The 23812-nt window shown below is 36.6% G+C and overlaps 1 protein-coding gene across 3 annotated transcripts in view; it reads right to left on the bottom strand.

Moving 5' to 3' along the window:
- Cntnap2 (contactin associated protein 2) overlaps window positions 1–23812 on the bottom strand; it is a 2081788-nt gene that overhangs the window by 747567 nt on the left and 1310409 nt on the right. For all 3 annotated transcript variants that reach the window (XM_087207769.1, XM_004860475.3, XM_087207768.1), the window contains one exon: window positions 12008–12208. In XM_087207769.1, coding sequence (XP_087063895.1) covers window positions 12008–12208 — 201 coding nt within the window. The remainder of the gene's footprint in view (window positions 1–12007; window positions 12209–23812) is intronic.

Genomic DNA, 23812 nt, shown 5'->3' with positions numbered 1-23812 from the left:
GTGAATGCCCATATTAGGAAAACAGAGAGAACTCAAACAAATAACCTAATGCAGAACCTCAAGCTCCTAGAAAAAGAAGAGCATAACAAACCCAAAGCTCGTACAAGAGAGGAAATTATAAAGATCAGGGCAGAAATCAATGCAATGGAGACTAGGAGAATGATACAAAAAATTAATGAATCAAAGAGTTGGTTTTTCCAAAGAATAAATAAAATAGATAAACCCTTAGCCAATCTTATCAACAAAGGAAAGAAAAGTCTCAAATTCAGGCAATCAAGAATGAAAAAGGTGAAGTCACAACAGATCCAGGAGAAATCCAAAGCATCATCAATTCTTACTTCGAGAACCTGTACTCTAATAAAATGGAAAACACAGAAAAAATGGACAGATTCTTAGATACATATGAATTACCAAAGTTAAATGAAGAACATATAGAAATTCTAAACACCCCAATTACAATGAGTGAAATTGAAAATGTAATAAAAAATTTACAAAGAAAGAAAAGCCCAGGTCCTGATGGCTTCACTACTGAATTCTGGAAGACATTTAAAGAATTATTGCCATTATTATTTAAACTCATTAAGGAAATTGAAAGGGAAGCAAAGCTTCCAAATTCATTCCTGGAAGTAATTATTACTTTGATTCCAAAACCAGAGAAAGACACAACCCAAAAAGAAAACTACAGGCCAATCTCCCTAATGAATATTGATGCAAAAATCCTCAACAAGATACTGGCAAACAGAATACAAAGGGTTATCAAGAAGATCATACACCCTAACCAAGTCGGATTTATCCCAGGGAAACAAGGATGGTTTAACATTCATAAATCAATAAAAGTAATAGACTATAATAACAGACTCAAGGACAAAAACCATATGGTTATCTCAATAGATGCAGAAAAGGCATTTGACAAAATCCAACACCTATTCAAGATAAAAACCCTACAGAAAGTTGGAATAGAAGGGCTTTATCTCATCTTGATTAAGGCTATGAAACCCCAACAGCTAACATCATACTAAATGGCCCAAAACTGAAAACTTTCACGCTAAAATCAGGAACAAGACAAGGATGCCCACTATCACCACTCCTGTTTAGTACTGTTCTTGAAACATTAGCCACAGCAATTAGAAAAGAGAAAGAAGTAAAAGGACTAAAGATAGGAAAGGAAGAAGTTAAACTGTCATTTTTTGCTGATGATATGATACTTTACATAGAAGACCCAAAATACTCTGCCAAAAGACTTCTAGACTTAATTGACAGATCAGTAGAGTAGCTGGATATAAGGTCAACACTCAAAAAACAATAGCCTTTTCATATATAAATAATAGACTCACTGAGAGAGAAATTAGGGAAGCAATTCCTTTTACAATAGCATACAAAAAATGAAATATTTAGGAGTCAATTTAACAAAGGAAGCAAAAGACCTCTACACTGAAAATTACAGCAATTTGAAAAAGGAGATTGAGGAGGATATAAGAAAATGGAAAGACATCCCTTGTTCCTGGGTAGGAAGAATCAATATAGTGAAAATGGCCATACTTCCAAAACTATTATATAGGTTTAATGCAATCCCAATTGAAATTCCAACAATATATTTCACAGAACTAGAGAAAACAATCCAAAAATTCAGTTGGAACCAGAAGAGACATAGAATATCAAAAGAACTTTTAGGCAACAGAGATATGGCTGGGGGTATTACAATCCCCAACCTGAAACTATACTACAAAGCTACTGTGATAAAAACAGCATGGGATTGGCAAAGAAACAGACCTGAAGAAGAGTGGAATAGATTAGAAGATGCAGAAACAACTACAGATATGCTCAGCAAACTCATCTTTGATAAAGGAGCCAACCATCCTTATTGGAGGAAAGATAGCCTATGTAATAAATGGTGTTGGAAAAACTGGATTTCAACCTGCCAAAGATTAAAACTTGACTCATGCCTATCACCATGCACTAAACTAAGATTGAAGTGGATTAAACATCTAAATATTAAGTCAGAAACACTAAACTTGCTGGAAGATAAATTAGGTAGAACTCTTGAAGATATTGGTATAGGAAAAAACTTTATGAACAAAACCTCAGTGGCACGGGAACGTGCACAAAGAATCAACAACTGGGATCTCGTCTTATTAAACAGCTTCTGCACTGCAAGAGGAACCACCAACAGAGCTAAGAGACAACCTAAAATGTTGAAAAAAATTTTCAGCAATTGTACTTTAGACGAAGGACTATTTTCTAGAATATATAAAGAAATGAAAAAAATCAGACCCCCCCCAAATTCAAAGACCCAATTCAAAAATGGGCATCTGAAATGAACAGACATTTCTCAGACAAAGAAGTACAAGCAGCAAATAAATAAACAAAAAAATGTTCAACATCACTGACTATTTGAGAGATGCAGATGAAAACAAGACTGAGATTCCACCTCACCCCAGAAAGAATGGCTGCTATTAAGAAATCAACCAATAACAAATGCTGGCAGGGGTGTGGGGAGAAAGGAACCCTTCTACATTGTTGGTGGGAGTGCAGATTGATGCAACCAATGTGGAAATCAGTATAAAGATACCTCAAAGAACTAGGCTTAGAGGTCCCATTTGACCCAGCTATCCCCCTGCTGGGTGTCTTCCCAAAAGAATTAAAAGAATCATACCACAGCGATGTATGTGCACCCATGTTTATAGCTGCACAGTTCGTAATAGCAAAAGCTTGGAAACAGCCCAAGTGCCCATCAACTGGAGACTGGATAAAGATGTGTTTTTTTATAAAATGGAGTACTACTCAGCCATAAAGACCGAGAAACTACAGACATTTTATAGCTAAATGGATGCATATTGAGGTCATCCTCTTAAGTGAAATAAATAGGACACATATGTGTAAATACCAAATAGTTTCTCTGGTGTGAGAAACTGAAAGTGTAATTAAGGATACACATGGATGAAATTGCCTAATAACATATTTGTCGGATTGTGCTTCCATTGCGGGTCATATGTTGCTATCAAAATGTAAATTAGGGAGAAGTTTGGTTTATGTGGATGCTGCTAACTAACTGGAGTTTTTTTCCCAGATCATTATTTGCTCAATGTTGGTTTTGGGGAACTTTCTGAAACAAATCACATCCTCTGGTGTCTTATTGGTGCTTGAGATGCCTTTTTAAGTTATGTGGAAAAATGGTTAAGTGCTTTTCAGTTTTGTTTTGGTTGAGTTCTACTGCATTTGAATATTACTGTAGTTTTTTTCCCCTTGCATTGTTCTTCTTTCAGTGGTTTTAATTTTTTGTATGTGTGTGTGTTTGATAATAAAGTTATTTAATAAAAAATTCAATCTTGATTTCAATCTAGTAATTCTTTCCATATAGATGGTTTCTGGAGTTTGAAGAAAAGTGTGTTTACAATATATTGGAAAATGTAAGAAACATATTGTTTTGAAACATCTCTTTTTCCTGAAGCTTTGTATGTCCCATGTTGTGAAAAGGAGAGTGATAGCTGAGGCTTCTTGGAGGTTGGAAGGAAGAGTCAGTGTATTAGGATATCAGTGAGGAAAGGAAGGAGCTGAACGCCAAGACGAGCAGCCTTCTCACCTTCCTTCTCACTTTCCAGTCTGTTCTCCAGGTGCCTAAACTACACTTTGAAATGTCTTGGGTGCCATATTGTGTTTCTTTTTTTCACCAGTAGAGCAAACTATGATGATAAAATATTAACTGGAGTTTAATAGAAGAGGGGAACAAAATAAAGAAAATAAAGCTAAAGGTACCAAGTTTGTTTGTGGTCAGCAACTTGCTCCTACCCCAGAATGGAGGACTCATAACAGATCTGTGAGCAGAGCCTTAGTTAGGAACACTCAGCAGGCAGCACTCACTCCTGAACAGAGTGAAGACAAGCTGGTGAGATCTATCAATGGTGCCTCCTGTCCTTGGTTCTCCATAGTACTTGGTTGACACTACCTAGCACTGGAAACAGGATGCAGTATAAAAAACTATAAGAAGTGAAGGTCAACAGAAAATCTGCAGGGCTGTGGCTACCTCACAGATTTCCCATTTCCCATCATAGTAGACAAGAGGGATCAATGAGAGGTCACCAGACCAGGGAGATCAGCATTGCTTCATCAGGTCTTTGTGTTTATCTGCTCAGACTGCCCAATAAAATTCTATAGAGAGAGCTCTTTCTCTGTTCTTCCATGGCCACCAGTGCTAACTGAGAAGGGTGCCACCATTACGGCCTCATTTAACATTACTTCTTACAGGCCCTATCTCCAAATACAGTCACTCTGGGGGTCTGGGCTCCAACATATCAACTTTGGGGGAACATAACATTCCACAGCACTCATTACAATGCAAATTCTCGGCCGAATAAGCCTGTTGCAGACAGGCAGCCACCTGGTTCCACACTACGAAGACCCAGAGGACACCGGACCACCAGACCATGGTACTGAGTCCCACTGCTCCCAGCCCAGAGGTAGGGGCTTCGGAGCCACTGTCCCACTGCTCCTGGTACAGAGGAAGGAGCTTCCCGGCCACCATCCCTCCTGCTGCAACCAGCCCAGAGGAAAGGGCTTTTGGGCCACCATCCCTACTGTTGCTCCCGGCGGCCCCTGTCCCACCTCTCCCAGTTCAGGGGAGGAAATCCCTGCAGGCGCCAACACTCCACCCCCTCAACAGTCGAAGTAAAAAAACACGTAAATAAGTCACAAAACCAGACTTCCAGATCACCTACAGCAACCTCAAAGGGAAATGAGATGGAACACTCTGATACTCAACCATCTGGACCCACTGAACTGGCAACAAAAGGGGATCTGGAAAAAATGAAATTAGAAATAATTTCTCAGGTAACAGGAGAAATTGTGCTCCTAGTGCAAGGCATGATTAATAAACCTAGAGAAGAGCTGAGGAACATGATGGAATCCCAACATAGGAAACAAATGGAATCCATAAAACAGATGCAAATAGATTTTCCAGGAGATGAAAAACTCCATTGAAAGTCTGCACAGCAGAATGAGCCAATGTGAGGACAGAATTTCAGATATAGAAGATAAGATTGCAATTAATGACCAGGAAAAGAAAACTTGCTTCAAAATTATAAAGAAACATGAGAAATCAATCCAGCAGCTGATAGATGATGCAAAGAAGAATAACATAAGACTGATTAGAGTCAATAAAGAAAGAGGAGAGAGTGGAGATGACATAAAACATCTCTTCACAGAAATAATGGCAGAAACCTTGCCAAGTAGGGGAAAAGAGCTTGACATACAGATAAGTGAGGCATATAGGACTCCAAATAGCCTTGATCAAAAAAAGTCTACACATAGGCATATAATTGTTAAGATTCCAGAAACTTAACAGAAGAACAAAGTTCTACAAGCAGTTAGAGAAAAGAAACAAATCACATACAAAGGAAAGCCCATCAGAATCACAGCAGACACACAAACCATCAAGGCAAGAAGAGCTTGGAGTGACATATTCCAAGCCCTAACAGAAAACAGCCTCCAACCCAGACTGATGTACCCTGAAAAACTATCTTTCAAATGGATGGAGAAATAAGATACTTTCATGACAAAGAGCACCTTAGGAACCTCGTGAATACCAAACTGGCACTCCAAAGAATTTTACACAATATCCTAGGAACAGACATTGAGGATCACAACCCCAGGAAGCAAAGCAGAATGAACCCATCTGGCATGACAAGAAATTAAATGTAAAGGGGGAGAAACCAACAAAAAGAAAGTCATGGCAATGACAAGTCAATACATTTCAGTTATAAACATCAATGTCAATTTCACCAATCAAAAGAAATAGACTGGCAGAATGGGTCAAGAAGCAAAATCCAACAATGTGCTGCATACAAGAAACACACTTAATTCAAAAGGAAACTCATAGACTGAAAGTTAAAGAGTGGAAAACAATACTCCATGCAACAGGAACCTGAAAAAAAGCAGGAGTAGCTAAGCTCTTGGCAGATCAAGTAGATTTCAAACCAACACTGATTAAGAGAGATGAAGAAGGACACTACATCCTTGTAAAGGGAACAATCCAAGAGGAAGAGATAACAATCATAAATATCTATGCACCAAACATTAGTGCGCCCAAATATATAAAACAAATACTAACGGACATGAAAAGTCATATATGCACTAATACAATTGTAGTGGGGGACCTCAACACCCCACTGTCACAAATAGATAGATCAACTAGACAAAAAATAAGTAATGAAATACTAGAACTCAATCGAACTCTTGAACAAATGAACTTAACAGATGTTTACTGAGTCTTCCACCCCCAAAAATCAGAATACACATTCTTCTCAGCTGCACATGGTCCATTCTCCAAAATAGAGCTCATACTCGCACATAGAACATGTTTAAGTAAGTGCAAAGAAATTGAAATTATCTCCTGTATATTATCAGACCATACTGCGATGAAATTGGAGATCCATACCAAAAGAAGCTCAAAAAATTTCATAAAAAGGTGGAAATTAAACAACACACTTCTGAATAACCAAAGGGTCACACAGGAAATTAATGAAGAAATCAGACAGTTCCTTCAATTAAATGAAAATGACAGTACAACATATCGGAATCTATGGGACACAATGAAAGCAGTCTTACGAGGGAAATTCATAGCAGTGAATATGCATATTAGGAAAACAGACTGAGACCAATTAAACAACCTGATGCTGCACCTCAAGCTTCTAGAAAAAGAAGAACAGGACAACCCCAGAGCTCATACAAGGGAGGAAATGATAAAGATCAGAGGAGAAATCAATGCAATGGAGACTAAGAGAATGATACAAAAAAATCACTGAAGCCAAGAGTTGGTGCTTCAAAAGAATCAACAAAATTGACAAACCCTTAGCCAACCTTATCAGAAAAAGGAAAGAAAAGGCCCAAATCCATGCAATTAGGAAGGAAAAGGGTGAAATTACAACAGATCCAGGAGAAATACAGAGGATCATCAATACTTACTTCCAAAACCTATACACCAATAAGATGGACAACACAGAAGAAATGGACAGATTCCTAGATACATATGAAGTACCAGAGTTGAACAAAGAAGACCTAAAAATTCTGAACAACCCAATATCAACCAATGAAATTGAAAATGTTATTAAAAGCTTATCAACTAAGAAAAGCCCAGGCCCTGATGGCTTCACTGCTGAATTCTACAAGACATTTAAAGAGTAGTGCTGCCACTACTGTTTAAACTCTTCAATGAAATTAAAAGGGAAGCAATACCCCAAATTCATTCCTGAAAGCAAGCATCACCTTGATCCCCAAAGCAGAGAAAGACCCAACTGAAAAAGAGGACTATAGGCCAATCCCACTAATGAACATAGATGCAAAAATCCTTTATAAGATAATGGCAAACAGAATGCAGAAGATCATCAAGAAGATCATACACCCTGATCAAGTGGGATTCATCCCAGGGATGCAGGGATGGTTCAACATATGCAAATCAATCAATGTAATAGAGTAGATCAATAGAGCCAAGGATAAAAACTATATGATTATCTCCATAGACGCAGAAAGAGCATTTCACAAAATCCAACATGCATTTATGAGAAAAACCCTACAAAAAGTTGGAATAGATGGTCTCTACCTCAAACTGATAGAAGCCATCTATGAAAAACCAACAGCCAATATCATACTAAATGGTCACAAACTGAAATCCTTCACACTAAAATCAGGAACAAGACAAGGATGTCCACTATCACCACTCTTGTTCAATATAGTTCTGGAAACATTAGCCATGCCAATTAGACAAGAGAAAGAAATAAAAGGAATAAAGATAGGAAATGAAGAAGTCAAGTTGTCATTATTTGCATATGACATGATACTCTATATAGAAGACCCCAAGAACTCCACCAAAAGTCTTCTAGACTTAATAACCAAATTCAGTGAAGTAGCTGGTTACAAAGTCCACACACAAAAATCAATAGCTTTCCTCTACATAAGTGACAGACTCACTGAGAGAGAAATAGGGCAAATAATTCCTTTCACAATACCATCTAAAAAACTGAAACACCTAGGAATCAACCTAACGAAAGAAATCAAAGACCTCTTCTCTGAAAACTATGGCACTCTGAAAAGAGAGATTGAAGATGATATCAGAAAATGGACAGACATCCCCTGCTCCTGGGTAGGAAGGATTAATATAATGAAAATGGCCATACTTCCAAAACTGCTATATAGATTTAATGCAATTCCAATTGAGATCCCACCAGCATACTTCATAGACCTCGAGAAAACAATCCAAAATTCATTTGGAACAAGAAGAGACCCAGAATAGCAAAAGCATTTCTAGGTAACAGAGACATGGCAGGGGGTATCACAATCCCAACCTGCAACTGTACTACAAAGCTTCTGTGATATAAACAGCATGGTACTGGCAAAGAAACAGACCTGAGGACCAGTGGAACAGATTAGAAGATGCAGAAACAACTCCAGACACACTCTGCCATCACATCTTTGATAAAGAAGCCAAACAGCCTCACTGGAGGAAAGATAGCCTCTTTCATAAATGGTGCTGGAAAAATTGAGCTTCAACTTGCCAAAGATTAAAACTAGACCTATATCTCTCACCATGCACTAAACTAAAATCGAAATGGATTAAAGATCTAAATATTAAAATAGAAACTCTGAACCAGTTGGAACAGAGGTTAGGTAGAACCCTTGAAGACCTCGGTGTAGGAAAAGATTTTATGAACAAAACCTCAGTTGTCCGTGAACTAGCACAAACAATCAACAAGTGGGATCTCTTCTTATTAAAAGGCTTCTGCACAGCAAGAGAAACCACCAGCAGTGTGAAGAGACAACCCACAATGTGGGAAAAAATCTTCACCTGCTCTTCCTCAGACAAAGGTCTACTATCTTGAATCTATAAAGAACTTAAAAAGATCAGACCTCCCAACTTTAAAGACCCAATCCTAAAATGGGCATCTGAAATGAACAGACATTTCTCAGACAAAGAAGTAGAAATAGCAAATAAATACATGAAAAAATGTTCAACATCACTGGTCCTTCGAGAGATGCAAATGAAAACAATGCTGAGATTCCACTTCACTCCAGAAAGAATGGCTGCTATCATGAAATCAACCAATAACAAATGCTGGCAGGGCTGTGAGGAAAGAGGAACCCTGCTCCACTGCTGGTGGGAGTGTAGACTGGTGCAAGCACTGTGGAAATCAGTATGGAGATACCTCAAAGAACTAGGACTGGAAGTCCCATTTGACCCCGCTATTCCACTGCTGGGGATCTTCCCCAAAGAATTAAAAGAATCATACCACAGTGATAAATGTGCACCCATGTTCATAGCAGCACAGTTTGTAATAGCTAAAACTTGGCAACAGCCCAAATGCCCATCAACTGGAGACTGGATAAAGAAAATGTGGGTTTTGTTTAATAAAATGGAGTCCTACTCAGCCATAAAAAATGAGAAATTAGAGACATTTATAGCTAAGTGGATGCACATTGAGGCGATACTCTTAAGTGAAATAAATAGGACACACATGTATAAATACTGAATAGTTTCTCTGGTGTGAGAAGCTGAAAGTGTAAATAAGTACTAAATGTATAATAGGTAATGTGAAATAGGAAGAAAAGGGCAAAGGGGAAGGAAGTGGGAGGGCTAGGGGAAAGGATAGAAGGGAATAGGATTAATATGAGAAAATGGAAAAATAAGAACAAAATTTTAGTAAATAGGGAGGACTGGAGGGGTTGAAGGGAGGGCTGGGCAAGGGTGAAAAATAAGAACCAAGGGAGACTATGTAAAGGTACAAATTTCTGATGCTGAATGTCATTATATTGTATACCTAGAATGTACCAATGAGTAGAATGAATAATCAATAATGCAAAATAGGAAGAAAAGGTCCAAAGGGGTAGGGGTAGTGGGAGGGGCAGGGGAAAGGAAAGAAGGGAAAGGAAAAATGCTGAGAAATGGAAAAAATGGAAATAAAGTCTTTGTAAATAGGGAAGGGTGGAGGGGGTGAAGGGAGGGCTAGGAATGGGGAAAAAATAAGAACCGAGATGCATTATGTAAAGGTACAATTCCCAATGAGAAATGTAATTGTGTTGTATACCTACAATGTTCCAATAAAAGAATTTAATAAAGTGCAAAAAAAAAAAAAACCAAAAACAATGCAAATTCTCAAGCCCACCGCAGATCTACTGAATCAAAGACTTAGGCAATGGGACTCAGCAATGTTTGTTTTTTTTTAAATTTCTGCAGCTTGTTCTGATGCACAGGAAGGTCTGAGAAACGCTGGCCTCCAGGATGGAGTCTCAGCTCTCACTACAGCATTTACTTTCCTGTGTGTCTATGCCCCTGCCTTATTTCTTCCTGCACTTTCACATGAATTCCCTCCTATGGCTGGGCTAACTTTCACTAGGACCTGAAGGATCATTCCTATGATTCTTCTTGTCTTCTAGATCATTGTTCATTTTCTATCACCAACCTGAACCTGTCTTTCTATCTCACGAATGAGACATTACCCCAACATCCAGATACAATCATTTCTTTTTCCAAACAACAGAGACACTCATTTCTGAACTAAGAATTCCATATTTTACTTTCTTAGAGTCCTTAGGATAAACTGACTGTAATTATAATACAAGATTTTGCACACGGAAAGCAATGAACACTTCACAATATTATTTATTTATTGTTTCATTTCTGTAAGCCACCACTCCACCCAACAATACTGGTTCCAATTCAGTATTCATTTTGGGCATCAAACAGCCCATTCATTTCTGGAACAACACAATGACACTTGCAAAGTTGCTTAATAGTCTTCAAAAATCAATATGCCATTTCCTACTTATGTCCTTAAATGTATCAGACCCTAAAGCGCTTAATGCATTACTCTTTTAAATTTTCACAGTCCTCCTGAAACAGGCACCATGATCTCTGCTTGAACAGAATAAAACACTGGAAACTCAGACTTCATGTCAAGAGATCTATTAAACAGTACAGCATGGTGGCTTGGTTAATAATACTGTATTGTGTTCTTGAAAATTGGTAAGAAGCTGGCATTTCAGTACTCTTACCACAAAAAAGATAAGTAACATATATGCTAATTAGTTTGATGTAGTCATCCAGTAGTATATAAATATTTATAAGCATACATATATTTTAAAACATGATATACATGAGAAATATGTGCAACTGTTATTTATCAATTAAGACAAATAATTTTTAAAAATTCAATTACTCTCCCAATGTCCATACTTGGGAAATGGCAAGGCTGTAAATTATAAAGCCCTATTTTCTTGACTCAGAGCACATGCTTACTTCTGTGTTATAGACCAAAGGATGCGGTTTGAAGTCCTCATCTTGAATTTAGTGCCAGGACCTCCTGAGCACATGGGCCTTTCTTGTAGTAAAGTTATTTCCAATATATTCTTTGGGATCTCGTCATTTTATACACCCTCCCAAGCGGTTTTGCACACACACTTGTGTTTACACTGCAACACACACGTATAAACACACCTCAAAGCATTGCTAAAAGTAGGCTACTCTGAAAAAATTCAGGCTGAGCTTGAGACAAACAGATACTGTTAAATGACTTTAAGCTGCAAAGAATTCTAAACCCTATCACTGATTTATATGTGACTTACTTCCAGACAGTCTTTAGAACACTTTCTTCTTTACATTAAAGACACCTGAAGAACTCAAAGGGATTTACTTGAAAATTCACAAGGAGTTCTAACAAATTTTTGCCCAAAGGAACTAGTGATAATTAAGCACTAGAAGTACGTGCACACGCACACACACGTATATGCATATACTCTTGAAAAATCCATAAACCAAAAATAATAAAATTTCTTTTAAAAACCATGCATTCTTAGCTCCATTTCCCAGAAAACAAGCCAAAGTGATTATATGTTGCTTTTTTATAGCTGTCTGCACATGGAAGGCTGGACTGTAAGATAATAAACTACACCTGTTGGATTGTTTAGTCCATTCCAAACACCAGCTGAGATAGTAATTAAAAGTAACATTCCATTGGCAGCCTACCTGGTGTGTTCAACAGCCTGGACATCTTGCAGAAATAGGAGACGTACTGCTCACAGTACTCTGCGCTGCTGGTGATGGCGCTGATCTGGTCCATAGAGGCGCTGTAGATGAGCTGGGTCACGGAGTATTTTTCTGGGGTGTAGCCTACCACAGTCATTGGCACCTGTAAGTCGTGGGACACGATGGTCCACACTTTGTCCTCTGTGGGCAGAAAAAACAAACATGACAATGGTTCATTAGTATGCAAATGCTTCTTCAAATGTCAGGCAATAATTGAGCTGTACTTTCACTGGTATTTTCACTGGACTCGGGTAGAATAGAGTTAAGGATAGAAATTCTTAAAGTAATCTTTTCCCTTTTCATATATTTGGGTTCTAAGGCTTAGAAGGACAAAGAAGAAAAGTAATATTTTTATTAAAAATAAACGTAGGATACCTCCTGAAAATGAAACAAAAAAGAGCTTGTATCTGGATAGAGTTCTAATGTCTGCAGATCTAACATGAGATCAAATATGTTCTCATTCCATCCTGACTTTGGGACCCATCAGTTTTCCTCCAGGGAAACAGGATTTGCTCTTTCCTGAGTGAACTATGCCTCCTCAAGACACTGGGTCATCCTACATGCTGTTTGTTCTAATCAGAATGTACACCCTCATCTTGTCAACAGCTGTTCTTTCCATTCTGACCCTTCAGACAAAATTAGATGTTACATTATCTGTTATTTAAATGCTCTATACATGGGGGAATCAAGCAAATGAATAATTATCTTGGTGTTTTGGGGCCTGAACATTTCATTATGAGAAAAAGAAAAGCATATATAAGATAGATAAGGTTAAATGAAGGTTTGATATAAATATTAATTTTAATTAGAAGCGTCACTATGAACCTAAGATGTTATTTTTTAAAATGTAGACATATATCTAACTCTGTACCCCCAAAAGATTCAGAAAAGATCTAATGCTTAGCACCAGATTGTCATCACTAAACACCATTTTCCATTAAGTGAAAACTAAGATTTTTGGAGGAACACAGTTCCAGAGCTGGAAATATATACAATGAAAGAGGATCTGGAAAAATAGCATCCTAGAAACAAACAAGCTACGGGAGACTAAGGCAGCTCAAAAACCCCCAAGCCTAAGAAGAAACAATTTTGACAGCAATAAGAATTTCCTGCAATGGATTAAAACACATCAAATATGTTTAAGGTCATAGTTTATTAAACTAACAAACACATTTAAATTTGAGAGATCCTGCATAACAAACTCATTTGGAATACTGGTAAATACAGGCACAGGAAGCATTCAGCCTATCTTTTCTGTATGAACTGTAACACAAGTAAAAATTCTCTTTGTGAAAATATTTCAACTCACAAATGATAGAATGAAAGTCTCATTATCTCATAACCTTTAATTTAATAGGATGTAAGGAATGATTAATAATAGTGGCCACTAGAACCAAAAGAGAAGCCCGAGATGATGTGTCCTGGATGGGAGGACACAGCTAACACTGCACATTTTACAGAAACGTTCACATAAATCAAGCTTACACATGGAACTACTGGTTTCCAGGAATCATACAGGAGATGGGAACTTGTCAAATGGCACCAAGGGGAAGGAATTCACAAACTCTATGGTGTGGGAAATTGTAGATCAATCTCATTTTTTCAACTTCTCAGTTGCAAAGGAAGGTGGGAAAGGAGAAAGGAATGGGAGACTAAGACTCCCTTCATCCTCTAAGTTCTGATGTCCTTGCCACTGTGACAGGGCACTTCTATATTCTAGTCCTCTCCTGCTTGCTCTTCTGGAGTCAGACAATACAAGCCTGGTTGTGGTGCCCCCATCAGAATGCATTTTCTATGGGGCAATTATTTCAGTCTGTTTGCAACTAGCTTCCTTTAGTTCTTCTGGCATGGGAAAGGGGCTCCTATCTATTTTAGTGAGTCTATCTCTTTCTGACCTGACTTCAACAAACTGCCATTTATATTCTGATCTGCAGATTTGACTTTGCCTAATTAAAGATCTACTAATTAAGTTAAGTAAGTTCTATCTTTTTTCTATTACAAGAAGCCTCTGGCAGAGAACTCTCACATGTCTGACATGACTCCATTCCCTTTTTAAACAAATCTATTCAGAGTCTTGTTTTCTAGCAATACCCAGAACTCTTTTTTTTAAATTTTATCTCATGATGGTCTAGCATTGCAACCTGACTTCTTCTTTAAAGAGTCATGAACCTCTTTCTAATATACTTAAAATAGTATTTCTAAAGGCAAATGTGTTCACAGCTTTCTGTTAGTATAGCAGACACCTCAAGTCATCAACTTGTAGATTAAAGGTTTATTTTGGCTCCCAGTTGTGTGGTTTTCAGTCCAGGATAAATTGTCCAGGTTGCTGTGGTCCTATGGTGGGAGCATGGCCAAGGGGAAAGCTGCTCACTTTATGGACAGGATGAGAGACAGACAAACAGGAAGTGACTATCCCCCTTCAAGGGTGCACACTCAATGGCTGAAAAATCTCCTGGTAGGCCCCAGTTCTTAAAATGTCTATCACTTCCCATTAGAACTGTGGGCTGGGGATCAAGTGTCTGACAGACAGAACTCAAAGAAATTTAAGTTCCAAAGTCTAGCAGCTAGCATTAATTTAAGCAAGTGAAAAACAGTGATTATCCATTGATGGTCTCCATCCTAGACAACTTCAGGGACTTTAAAATCATTAATTGGTTTGTCAAGACTGATCGGCTTCTAACATTTTGGGCTGAGTGACTTCTTGGCCTTAATCTACGCCTCCACCTTTGCACATTTCAGGATCAGAGCTTAGTATATCATCTTCTTCCTCCCATTCAACAAATACTATTGGTCACCTTTATATGATAGACACAGATCTATGAAATAGGAAAGATCACAGTGGAAAGCACTCAAACATATTCAGAATTTACATTCTGTCATCCCTGTGGGGGAAAAACATAACAAGCAAAACTTTATATAATGAGCAACTGATAATGGCAGGGAGAAAAACTGAATCAAGGAAGAGAAGATGGATCCTATTTATGGAGATTACATTTTTAAATACAGAGGGAACCCTAAAAAGCCATATTGAGGAGGTAAAATTTGAATGAGCAAGACAGTGGTCCAGTAAGCCATGTGAAGCTTTCCAGAAAGAGAGAATGCAAATCCATATTTTTAGAATCTTTCAATTATAGAAAGAGGTTGGTGTGTGTGAAAGGGAAACATAGAGGATCCAAAGTCTGAGATGGAAGGGGTGGGGATGGAGGGTGGAGTTTTATATGTCACGGAAAAGGATATGGTTTGTATTCAAAGAGCAAAGAAACACTGTCAGTGTTGGAAGGGTTTGGGCAGAAAAGTAGCATGTTCTAACTTACTTAGAGACATACTATTCTTTGGACCAATAAAATTATGTTTTGGAAAGGTTTGGAAAAGAATATATACACATATAACACACACCTACATACATGTGTATATATTTTATAAAGATACATGTATTACATGGATTTTATAAAGAGATTTAAATTTTGTACAGTGTCATGACATTTTAAGACTATTTCTATGAGAATAGTAAGCACGTATAAAAAACAACATGTAAGCTCTATTTTGATGGCAGAAAACAATTACTGTTGATGCATTTTGCAAATTACTTTATAATGTTCATATATTACACAACAAAGTGGCTCCTTTGGAGCCATTAAGTCTTAAGTGAAAAATGACTATTAACAATTTTGCAGGTATCTAGCATTTAGATGAAATAAGGTTGTTACATTATATAGATTTGCCTTTGCTAATAATTTTGTCTATTTTCTTTAAGTCTACAAGTCTAAATGTTTATTATCCTGATTCAATCAAACAACATTTGGACATAAACTATGAACAAGATATGAGCAAAGATTTTTAGTTCAATGCTATAGCATCAGTAAGAGTTGTTTTTCCAAAACTTAAAAATTTGCAGTCTTGTTGGAACAGTCAAGGAAATAAAATCACCATTTATAAGAAGTGAAAAGCTTGAATATTAAATATACCAATATAATGTTATCTGGAGAGGATCTATTTTGACTTTGTCCTATTAGATATTAAGAAACCAAATCTCAGAAGAAATTAGTATCAGTTTTACCTAAATGAATATTAAGAGTTAGCATTAAAATGATACAAATCTTTCCCTTTATTCTAGATTTAGGGCCCTTTTCATTCTACTACTCTGCATTTTTTGGATCCAGTGATGATGTCCTTGGGAAGATATAAAGTTTTTATTGTCTTCTCCAGAGAACTGCACTAATTTTTGGGTGGAAGAGCAACATAGACATATTCTCTTAGACATTTGAGAATATTATTTAAATAACTCTTTTAACCCATTACATCAAGAAAAGTGTCATAGATTGGTAATGTACTTCAATCATGTATTTAGAAACTATTCATTGAGTTTCTGACCTGTTCTAATGCTATGTTAGGCTCTGGGGATATAAAGAAGGAAGAGATTTGAGATCCTGTCCTCAAAAAGCATCTATTTCAGCAGAAATAATGGGACATCAATCTCATAATTACAAATAACAGCAGTGCTAAAACACAGATATGCAGAATTTTGTGGATCTATAAAGTACATTTAACCCATTCTTAGAGAGCCATGTAGCACAGTTTTTAAGATAGCTCCATGAAGAAAGAGATGGTGAAAAGAGCAATTTGTCCTCCTTTTTGTTGCTTAGACCAAATACCTTGGCAACAAAAAGGATTCAGAAAATGGAAATTAGGGATCCTGGTGGATTGGAAGTTGGAGTGTTCAATAATGAAATATAACACTGCAGAGCTGTGACAACTGTGCATGGCCAGAGATATAGGTGCTGAAATCTTGTGGAAACAAAAGGTTAATTCATATTTTCAAAAGCAAATAGGGTGTCTTTAACCTTCATTTATTGCAGTCATATTTAATTGCTCATAATATGCCTGCCTACCATTTGTCCAAGTTTTGCAGATATAGCAAGGAGCAAGATATAAAGTTCACCGTCTTAAGCAGTTTACCACTTAGAATTCAAATGTAGGAGAGAAAATAGAGGGAAGCAAATTTTAAAAAGCTAAAAAAATTTATTTTATTTCTTATATTTTCTATGAACAAAAGCTTTGTAATGGAAAAGAGAGTAACTGAGGAGAGAAAAGTGTTGTTATACGTAGATTGGTAAAAGAGGTGCTTTCCCAAAGAGCATTTGAGCAAATTCAATATCATTTAAAATTTAGTTGGAGAGAGTACTTTAGCTTGCATCAGTTGCCAGACCCAAACTGCAAGAAAGGGATACCTTGGCAGATTAGTTCTGTTGGAGTAAACAAAGAGGGGGAAGAAGAGAAAATGATATAAGATAACAGACAGGGACCAGATATTGCATTTACTTTTAATTCACATTAGGGATTTCAAATTTTATCTTCAATGTTACTTGGTTTGGTCACTTAAAGCCATGGTCACTTGGCTTTAAAACTTAAAACAAGATCTTTGTATGTTTGGAAACTTGATGGTCATTTTGATTTTGGATGGTGGCCGTGGGGAAGTGATGGGAATAGGAATTAAAAATACAATTTGAAGACAGATCCAGTAAGATTTGGTAATGCTTTGAACAACATTTGTTGAGGAAAAAAAAGACAAGGATTATTGTAAGGATTTTAGACTGAATGAAAATGATGGAGCCATTTACTAATATGAGAAAGATTCTGGAAGAATAGAAGCCAATAAGAAGGCTTAAGACTAGGTAATTGAATAGGTGGAAATAAAATCAGAGAAACTATTAGTTCAAACTACAAGTTATATACTATTAGAATAATTTTTTATGAACTATTGTATAAGAAATCTTGTCTTTCATCAGAAAAAGGAAATGCTTACAATCAGCACAGCTATTCAACATTATGCTGAATTCTTAGCCATGACAATAAAAAGTGAAGCAAAATAATAATTCTAACAATTGGCTAGAAGAGAGCTGATAAGTTTTCAAGCATAATAGAAAAATCTTGAACTTGATAAAAATCATATAATGTAAGAACAATACACAAAATCAAGCACATTCCTAATAATAATGAATAAGAATATATAACTTTAGATAAAATTCATGATGTAAAAGTTTCCTTCTCTCAAAACCCATGCAAGATCTGCATGAACAAAAATTTGAAATTTCATCTAACTATATTAAATAAGAATCACATACAAGAAGAAATATTCTATATTAGTGGTTTAGAAGTTTCATAAAGATAACAGTTCCTTAAAAATAAGTCAATAAATGCATTTTCAATCAAAATCACAGTGATTTGTTTATGTGTCTCTGCAACTGATAAAAAAATTCATAAAGAAGAGCCACTGTCCATGAATAGCCAAGGCATTCCCAAAGAATAATGCAGAGAGAACTGGCCAATCAACAAATGTGACTAAGTAGGCTGGGTACAGGTATATACTACTAGAATAATGAAATAAGTTTCTAAAACTTGAGCAAAACCTATGTATATATGGAAATTTTATCTTAATTTAGAGTTTGTATTAGATAGCTATGAGAAATTTGTAATTGTTTATCTATATCAAACAAATAAAAAGTAGTCCCTGTCTTTAACCCTGCACAAAATCTATTGCCAATTGATTAAAAACCTAACAATAAAGCACAACTTCTAAATACATAGAAAAGGGCATAAAATATTTCTGTTATTTGTTCAAACAAGGAATAAATGAACATATTTAAACGGAAAAAGTGAGTGCCTATGTGTCTGTTAAAATTAAGCCCTCTGAGCCAGGGATTTAGCTCAGTGGTTCTGGCACTTGCCTCATAAGCTCAAGGTCCCAAGTTCAATTCCTGGTACAAAAAAAGAAAAAATTAAGACCCCTTCTTTGTCAAGGTACCATAATCCATGTGAGAAATTAACGCAACAAGAAGAAGAGATATTTGTCAAATATAGATCTGATGCAGATTAGCATCCAGCTACTTTGAGAACTTCTAAAAGTAATAACAGAAAGAATTTAAAAGAAAATTAGGTAATATGTATTATATATTTATATATAGGTAAATATATATTGAAATATATAAATTGTATATAAATTATATATTATATATATGTTTAAAAAGCCAAAATATGGAGACATGTCTTCATTGCAGCCAGGGAAATGCAAATTAAAACAATAAGATTTATGTCATGTTTGTCTGATTGACAAGCATTTGAAATTTCCAGAATTCTGGGGGATATAAACATCTAGACCTTGTGCTTGCTTTGGCAGCACATATACTAAAACATCTAGACCTTTCACATCATGATTCTAGCAACTTCTTTGGAAGACAATTTGGCAATAACTAATAAATTTGAAGATGGGCATATCCTGCAATTACAATTATTTCTAGTTATATATCCTAGAGAAATTCCTGAACCTTTTATTTATTATTGCTGTAGTAAGTAAAAACAACCTAAATACTCATCTAAAAAGACTAGAAAATAAAATGAATTATGGTCATACAATTAAATATTATGCAAAACTGAAAATAAAGTAGATGGAAGTATACTGCTTAATATGAATCGACTCCAAAGTCAAAGTGTTGTGCAAAATTTACAATATGATGTCATTGCTGTAAAGCTTAAAAACAATATATCGATAAAATACTGTAAGGATCAAGAAAAGAGAAAAAGGATCAGGTTGGGCTTTTCTAGTTGTTGTCATTCTTAATCTGGGTGTTGGATACAAACAAGAAATATTGAATATATTGAAACAAACGAGATTCCCTTGTTTCAGTTAAACTTTACATAAACACACAGATTCACAAAAGTAATGAGCAAATACTGGTCACTTTACAAAAGCTATGTGTATTTTACTGAATAACTGACAAAATAATTTCTTAGCTACCATTTCTAGTCATGGAAAGAATTAATTTCTACAAAACTGCTTGTAAAACATTGAGGTAAGAACTCAGCCTAATGTTAGATTACAATTTTTTGTAGTCATTTGTAATAGGATTCATTTAAAAGTTTCATCAGTCTTTCCAGTTAGTAAGTTTATTTTAAAATAAATGTGAAGGTTATTATTTTGTCTAGAAGATTAGGCGCATGACTGTGATTGAAGTGATTGAAATCATTAGAAATTTGCTGCTGTCGTTTTTATTTTTCTCCCCAGAAATGTATTGTGTTAGTATTGCGTGTATAGCTGTAAGCCTGGACTCTAATCTTCTAAAAACCACCTCCCCGCGGCAGCCTGGGGTAGTCGGGGCAGGCAGAACTTATCTGTGTCTGCAGCTCGCATGGCCTAAGCAGCCTTACCCCTGTGAGCAGAAACCACGCGTGGGAAGCATATGGAACTCTGTAGGAAGTGTGGAGGAGACCAGCTCTTGAGCGCTGAGGCTGTTCCCCAGGTTACAAGAAGGGTTGATTATTTTAAAGCTTACAATTCCAGTTCAGAGACAGTGCCAGGTCTCTGATTAAGTTTACATAACAGCAGATCATTCTCACCCACCTGAAAAACAATTGGGAACTTACCTATGGTTTTTTTTTTTTTTTTTGGAAGATATTAGCTGTTTCCTGGGAAGAAGAGTATTTGTTAATGTTTTGTTCCATTTAGAAGGCGTTAAAATTCTTTTACAATAGAGCTAGAACTATTGACTATATTTATATCAATACTTCAACAAGCTCAGCTTCTGTTTGCTTTTTCTCTCACTCTGGGGAAAGACGCAATTTGGGTCTATCAGGTGCTAAGAGCTCACCTGCAGGACAAGAAGTTTACTTAGCCTGTGTAACAAGGATGGTTACTCTTGGATTCTTGTTGCTGTTGGCTGTAGTTAGACTTTAACATGAATTCAAACATGGAAGCTAAGGAAATGTTATCTTGGGTCAGTCCACTGACCATTTCTGTGGACTTTTAAAGGTATCATTGCCTATTATTTTAAAATACTTTAGGACATACTGTGTACACTTGATTAAAAAACAGATAAAACAGCAACAACAAAAAACCCACTCCAAATATCACCTCCACTGCAGACTCCTAGCCTTAATCTCATATGCTGAGTGCCCCTGGCATAAGGCCTTGTCCCTTTGTCCCTCTGCTTGGAAGGTTTTTCCACCTGAAGGTCCTAAGGTGTATTCTTGTGCATTCTTGATTTAGAGAATGTAAAGCCCGCCCTTCCATTCATCCTATTAAACTTCTAAAGCCCCTTTCTTCTCTATTTTTCCTATATCACCATCACCTACTAACTGTATGTACTTACCACCTTTTAATATAGCATATAATTACCTATCTATGACATTCATCTTGTATCTGGCTCCCTTACCACTTTCTTCATGAGCTATAAACTCCAGGCTCTCAGAATTTTATTCTTTCCTTTTTTAGATATAATTTACTGATGAATCCTCAATGCCTAGAATAGTCCCTCCAGTCTGTAGAAGTTCAATAAATGTTGTGCTCATAAGATACATTAACCTTTTCTTCATTTAGTTTCCAAGAAGTCTCTCTCACTACCACCATCAATGATTCTAATAAAACACACATTTGAATTGTGTCCATGAGATTATAGGTTCCCACCATACAGCTCGATAATATTAAACTTCAAAAAACTACTTAGAGGGTGTACCTTGAGACCATAATGTTAGGGGAAGTAACTCAGACACAAGCTTAAATATCACATGGTTTCTCTTATATGAAATATATACATATATATGAAAAAAGATATTGTAATCATGTAGACAGTGTATCTAAAAGTGTACCTTGACTTAGTACAATTGTCTTACATATTTTATGTTACATATTCATTGGTCTATTAGTCTGGTTTTCAATCTGTATATATGATAATTAACTTTATAAGGTCTTATAAGATAAATGTATCTGATGCTGGAAAAAAAAGGGGGGGGGGGAAGAGAAGGGAATTGATAGCCAGGCTTGGTAACTCATGCCTATAATCCTAGCACTTGGAAGGCTGAGGCAGGAGGACCACCATGAGTTTGAGGCAAGCCTGGGCTACATAGTGAGTTCAAAGTCAGCCTGAACTACATAGAGAGACCCTGTCTCAACCCTCCCACACACACAAAAGAAATTGAAATGTGTTATGTACATGTACCAATCCCTTACAGTGAACATAATCATTACTTACTGCAAATATGTACTAATAAAAGTGAAAACAATCTACTTAAAAAGGTTTTACAGCTAAAACAACGAAAAGTCTTTCAAATTTGACAATAATTTGATAACAATAATAATATCAAGTATTTGACATAGATGCCTGTAGAATGTGTTGCTTTACTTACAATATTTACAAGCTATGAAACTCCAAAGATTTCTAAGAGAGCAACATCCAGGGGACAGCTGATTCAGAGAACAGCATCCTTAAAACATCCCTGCTTTCCTTCTAAGGTGGACAGTGAGATGGTGACAAGTGTACAGGCCCGCCTTGTGACAGGGAGGCAGAGTCCAGAGCATCTGAGCTTGGATTTACTGAGTCTCTTGCTTCATTCCAAGCACCATGCTAGGTCCTTGGTACATGAAGACAAACACTGCATTTTCCTCCACCAAAGAGTTAGTGACAAGAGAGTAGACAAAATAATTACAGTAAATCTCAAAAAGTAAACGTGTTGTCATGTAACTGCCACAGGAACCCAAGGAATGAGATTTAGCATATAAATTGTAAACTCACTTATAACCTGTGTCAAATTCTTTAATACATGTAATACTTAAAAATTTTCTAGTGTATTTTACATGTACATATAAATTATTGTTGGGAAATTTTATTTTCAGTTAGCAGTTAAACTTAAATCTGAACAGGCTAATCTGAGAAATTACATTGTTCTTTGTCATTTCTATCTGAAAAGCTTTGATGTAGGGAAAAGCACACAATTGCAATGACAGCTGGATTTGCTGAACAGGACAGTCTTGTCAGATGGAGCCTCCATTCATGGTGACCCTACCTCACATCCCTGTAGCCACAAATATCAAACACATCCAAGCAATTTATGTCCTTGGGAACCCCAAAGGTTGTGGTAGAACTGACTTCCCCCGAGAGGGGTCATAGATCTTCCCCCCCTCTTCCAACCTCAGTACCCAATTTCATTAAAGATTTTCTTGATGAGACAATACCCTTTGTCACCTTGGAAGAAAATTCCCCAATAATCAACTCCTCTAGGTCTCTAATTCTTCCCATTAACTCAGTTTCTATTCACTGAAGCAGCCCCCATCTGAGGAACATTAGCAAGACAGTCTGACAGATTACATTCCTTAGTGAGGATAATTAGCTAGAAATAACTTTTCAGAGAAGAAAAACCCTTAAGACAGCACTGTGAACATATTCAAGGCACTAAAACTAGTGTTATTACTTTAATTTTAACAGCAGTACAAATGTATTAGGTGATTTCACTTTTTTTCTCTCTGAGGTTTATTAAATATAAAAGCACCTCTCACCCCAGCAAATTCTGCCCACATGCCAGGAATACCCCTGACGTGTCCTAGTATTTTCTGTAATTCCTTAAGCCTCAGCTTCTAAGCTCTTTGATAGAAAACATTGCTCTCTTCCCAGCTCCTCATTGCCAGGCCAGCTGCAGATGCAGTATCTCATCTGCTTACCTGAAACTTCAGTTTACCTCCCTGTAAGCATTTGTCCCGGTAACTCCTGTGCTGTAGCCACTACTGTGGGAAGATCCCTGAGGGCAATACGGGTGTATTTTCATTGCCCAATCTCTACTGGCTGATATCAACACCGCCTATTGGTACTCAAGAGCTCAATAAATACGAGTTGAATTAAAGAAGTGATATCAAAAGGAAAACAAGTAAAGGTGTGGTTCTCAGTCATCTGGCCCCCTGAAACCCTAACAAACATAGGTAGC

The sequence above is a fragment of the Heterocephalus glaber genome, unplaced genomic scaffold (assembly GCF_053883595.1).
Source record: "Heterocephalus glaber isolate CG9 unplaced genomic scaffold, H.glaber_assembly_v1.0 deba00000818, whole genome shotgun sequence".
Lineage (NCBI taxonomy): Eukaryota > Metazoa > Chordata > Mammalia > Rodentia > Bathyergidae > Heterocephalus > Heterocephalus glaber.
Note: the sequence above shows the minus strand (reverse complement) of the source record. Positions and strands in the feature narration are given on the sequence as shown.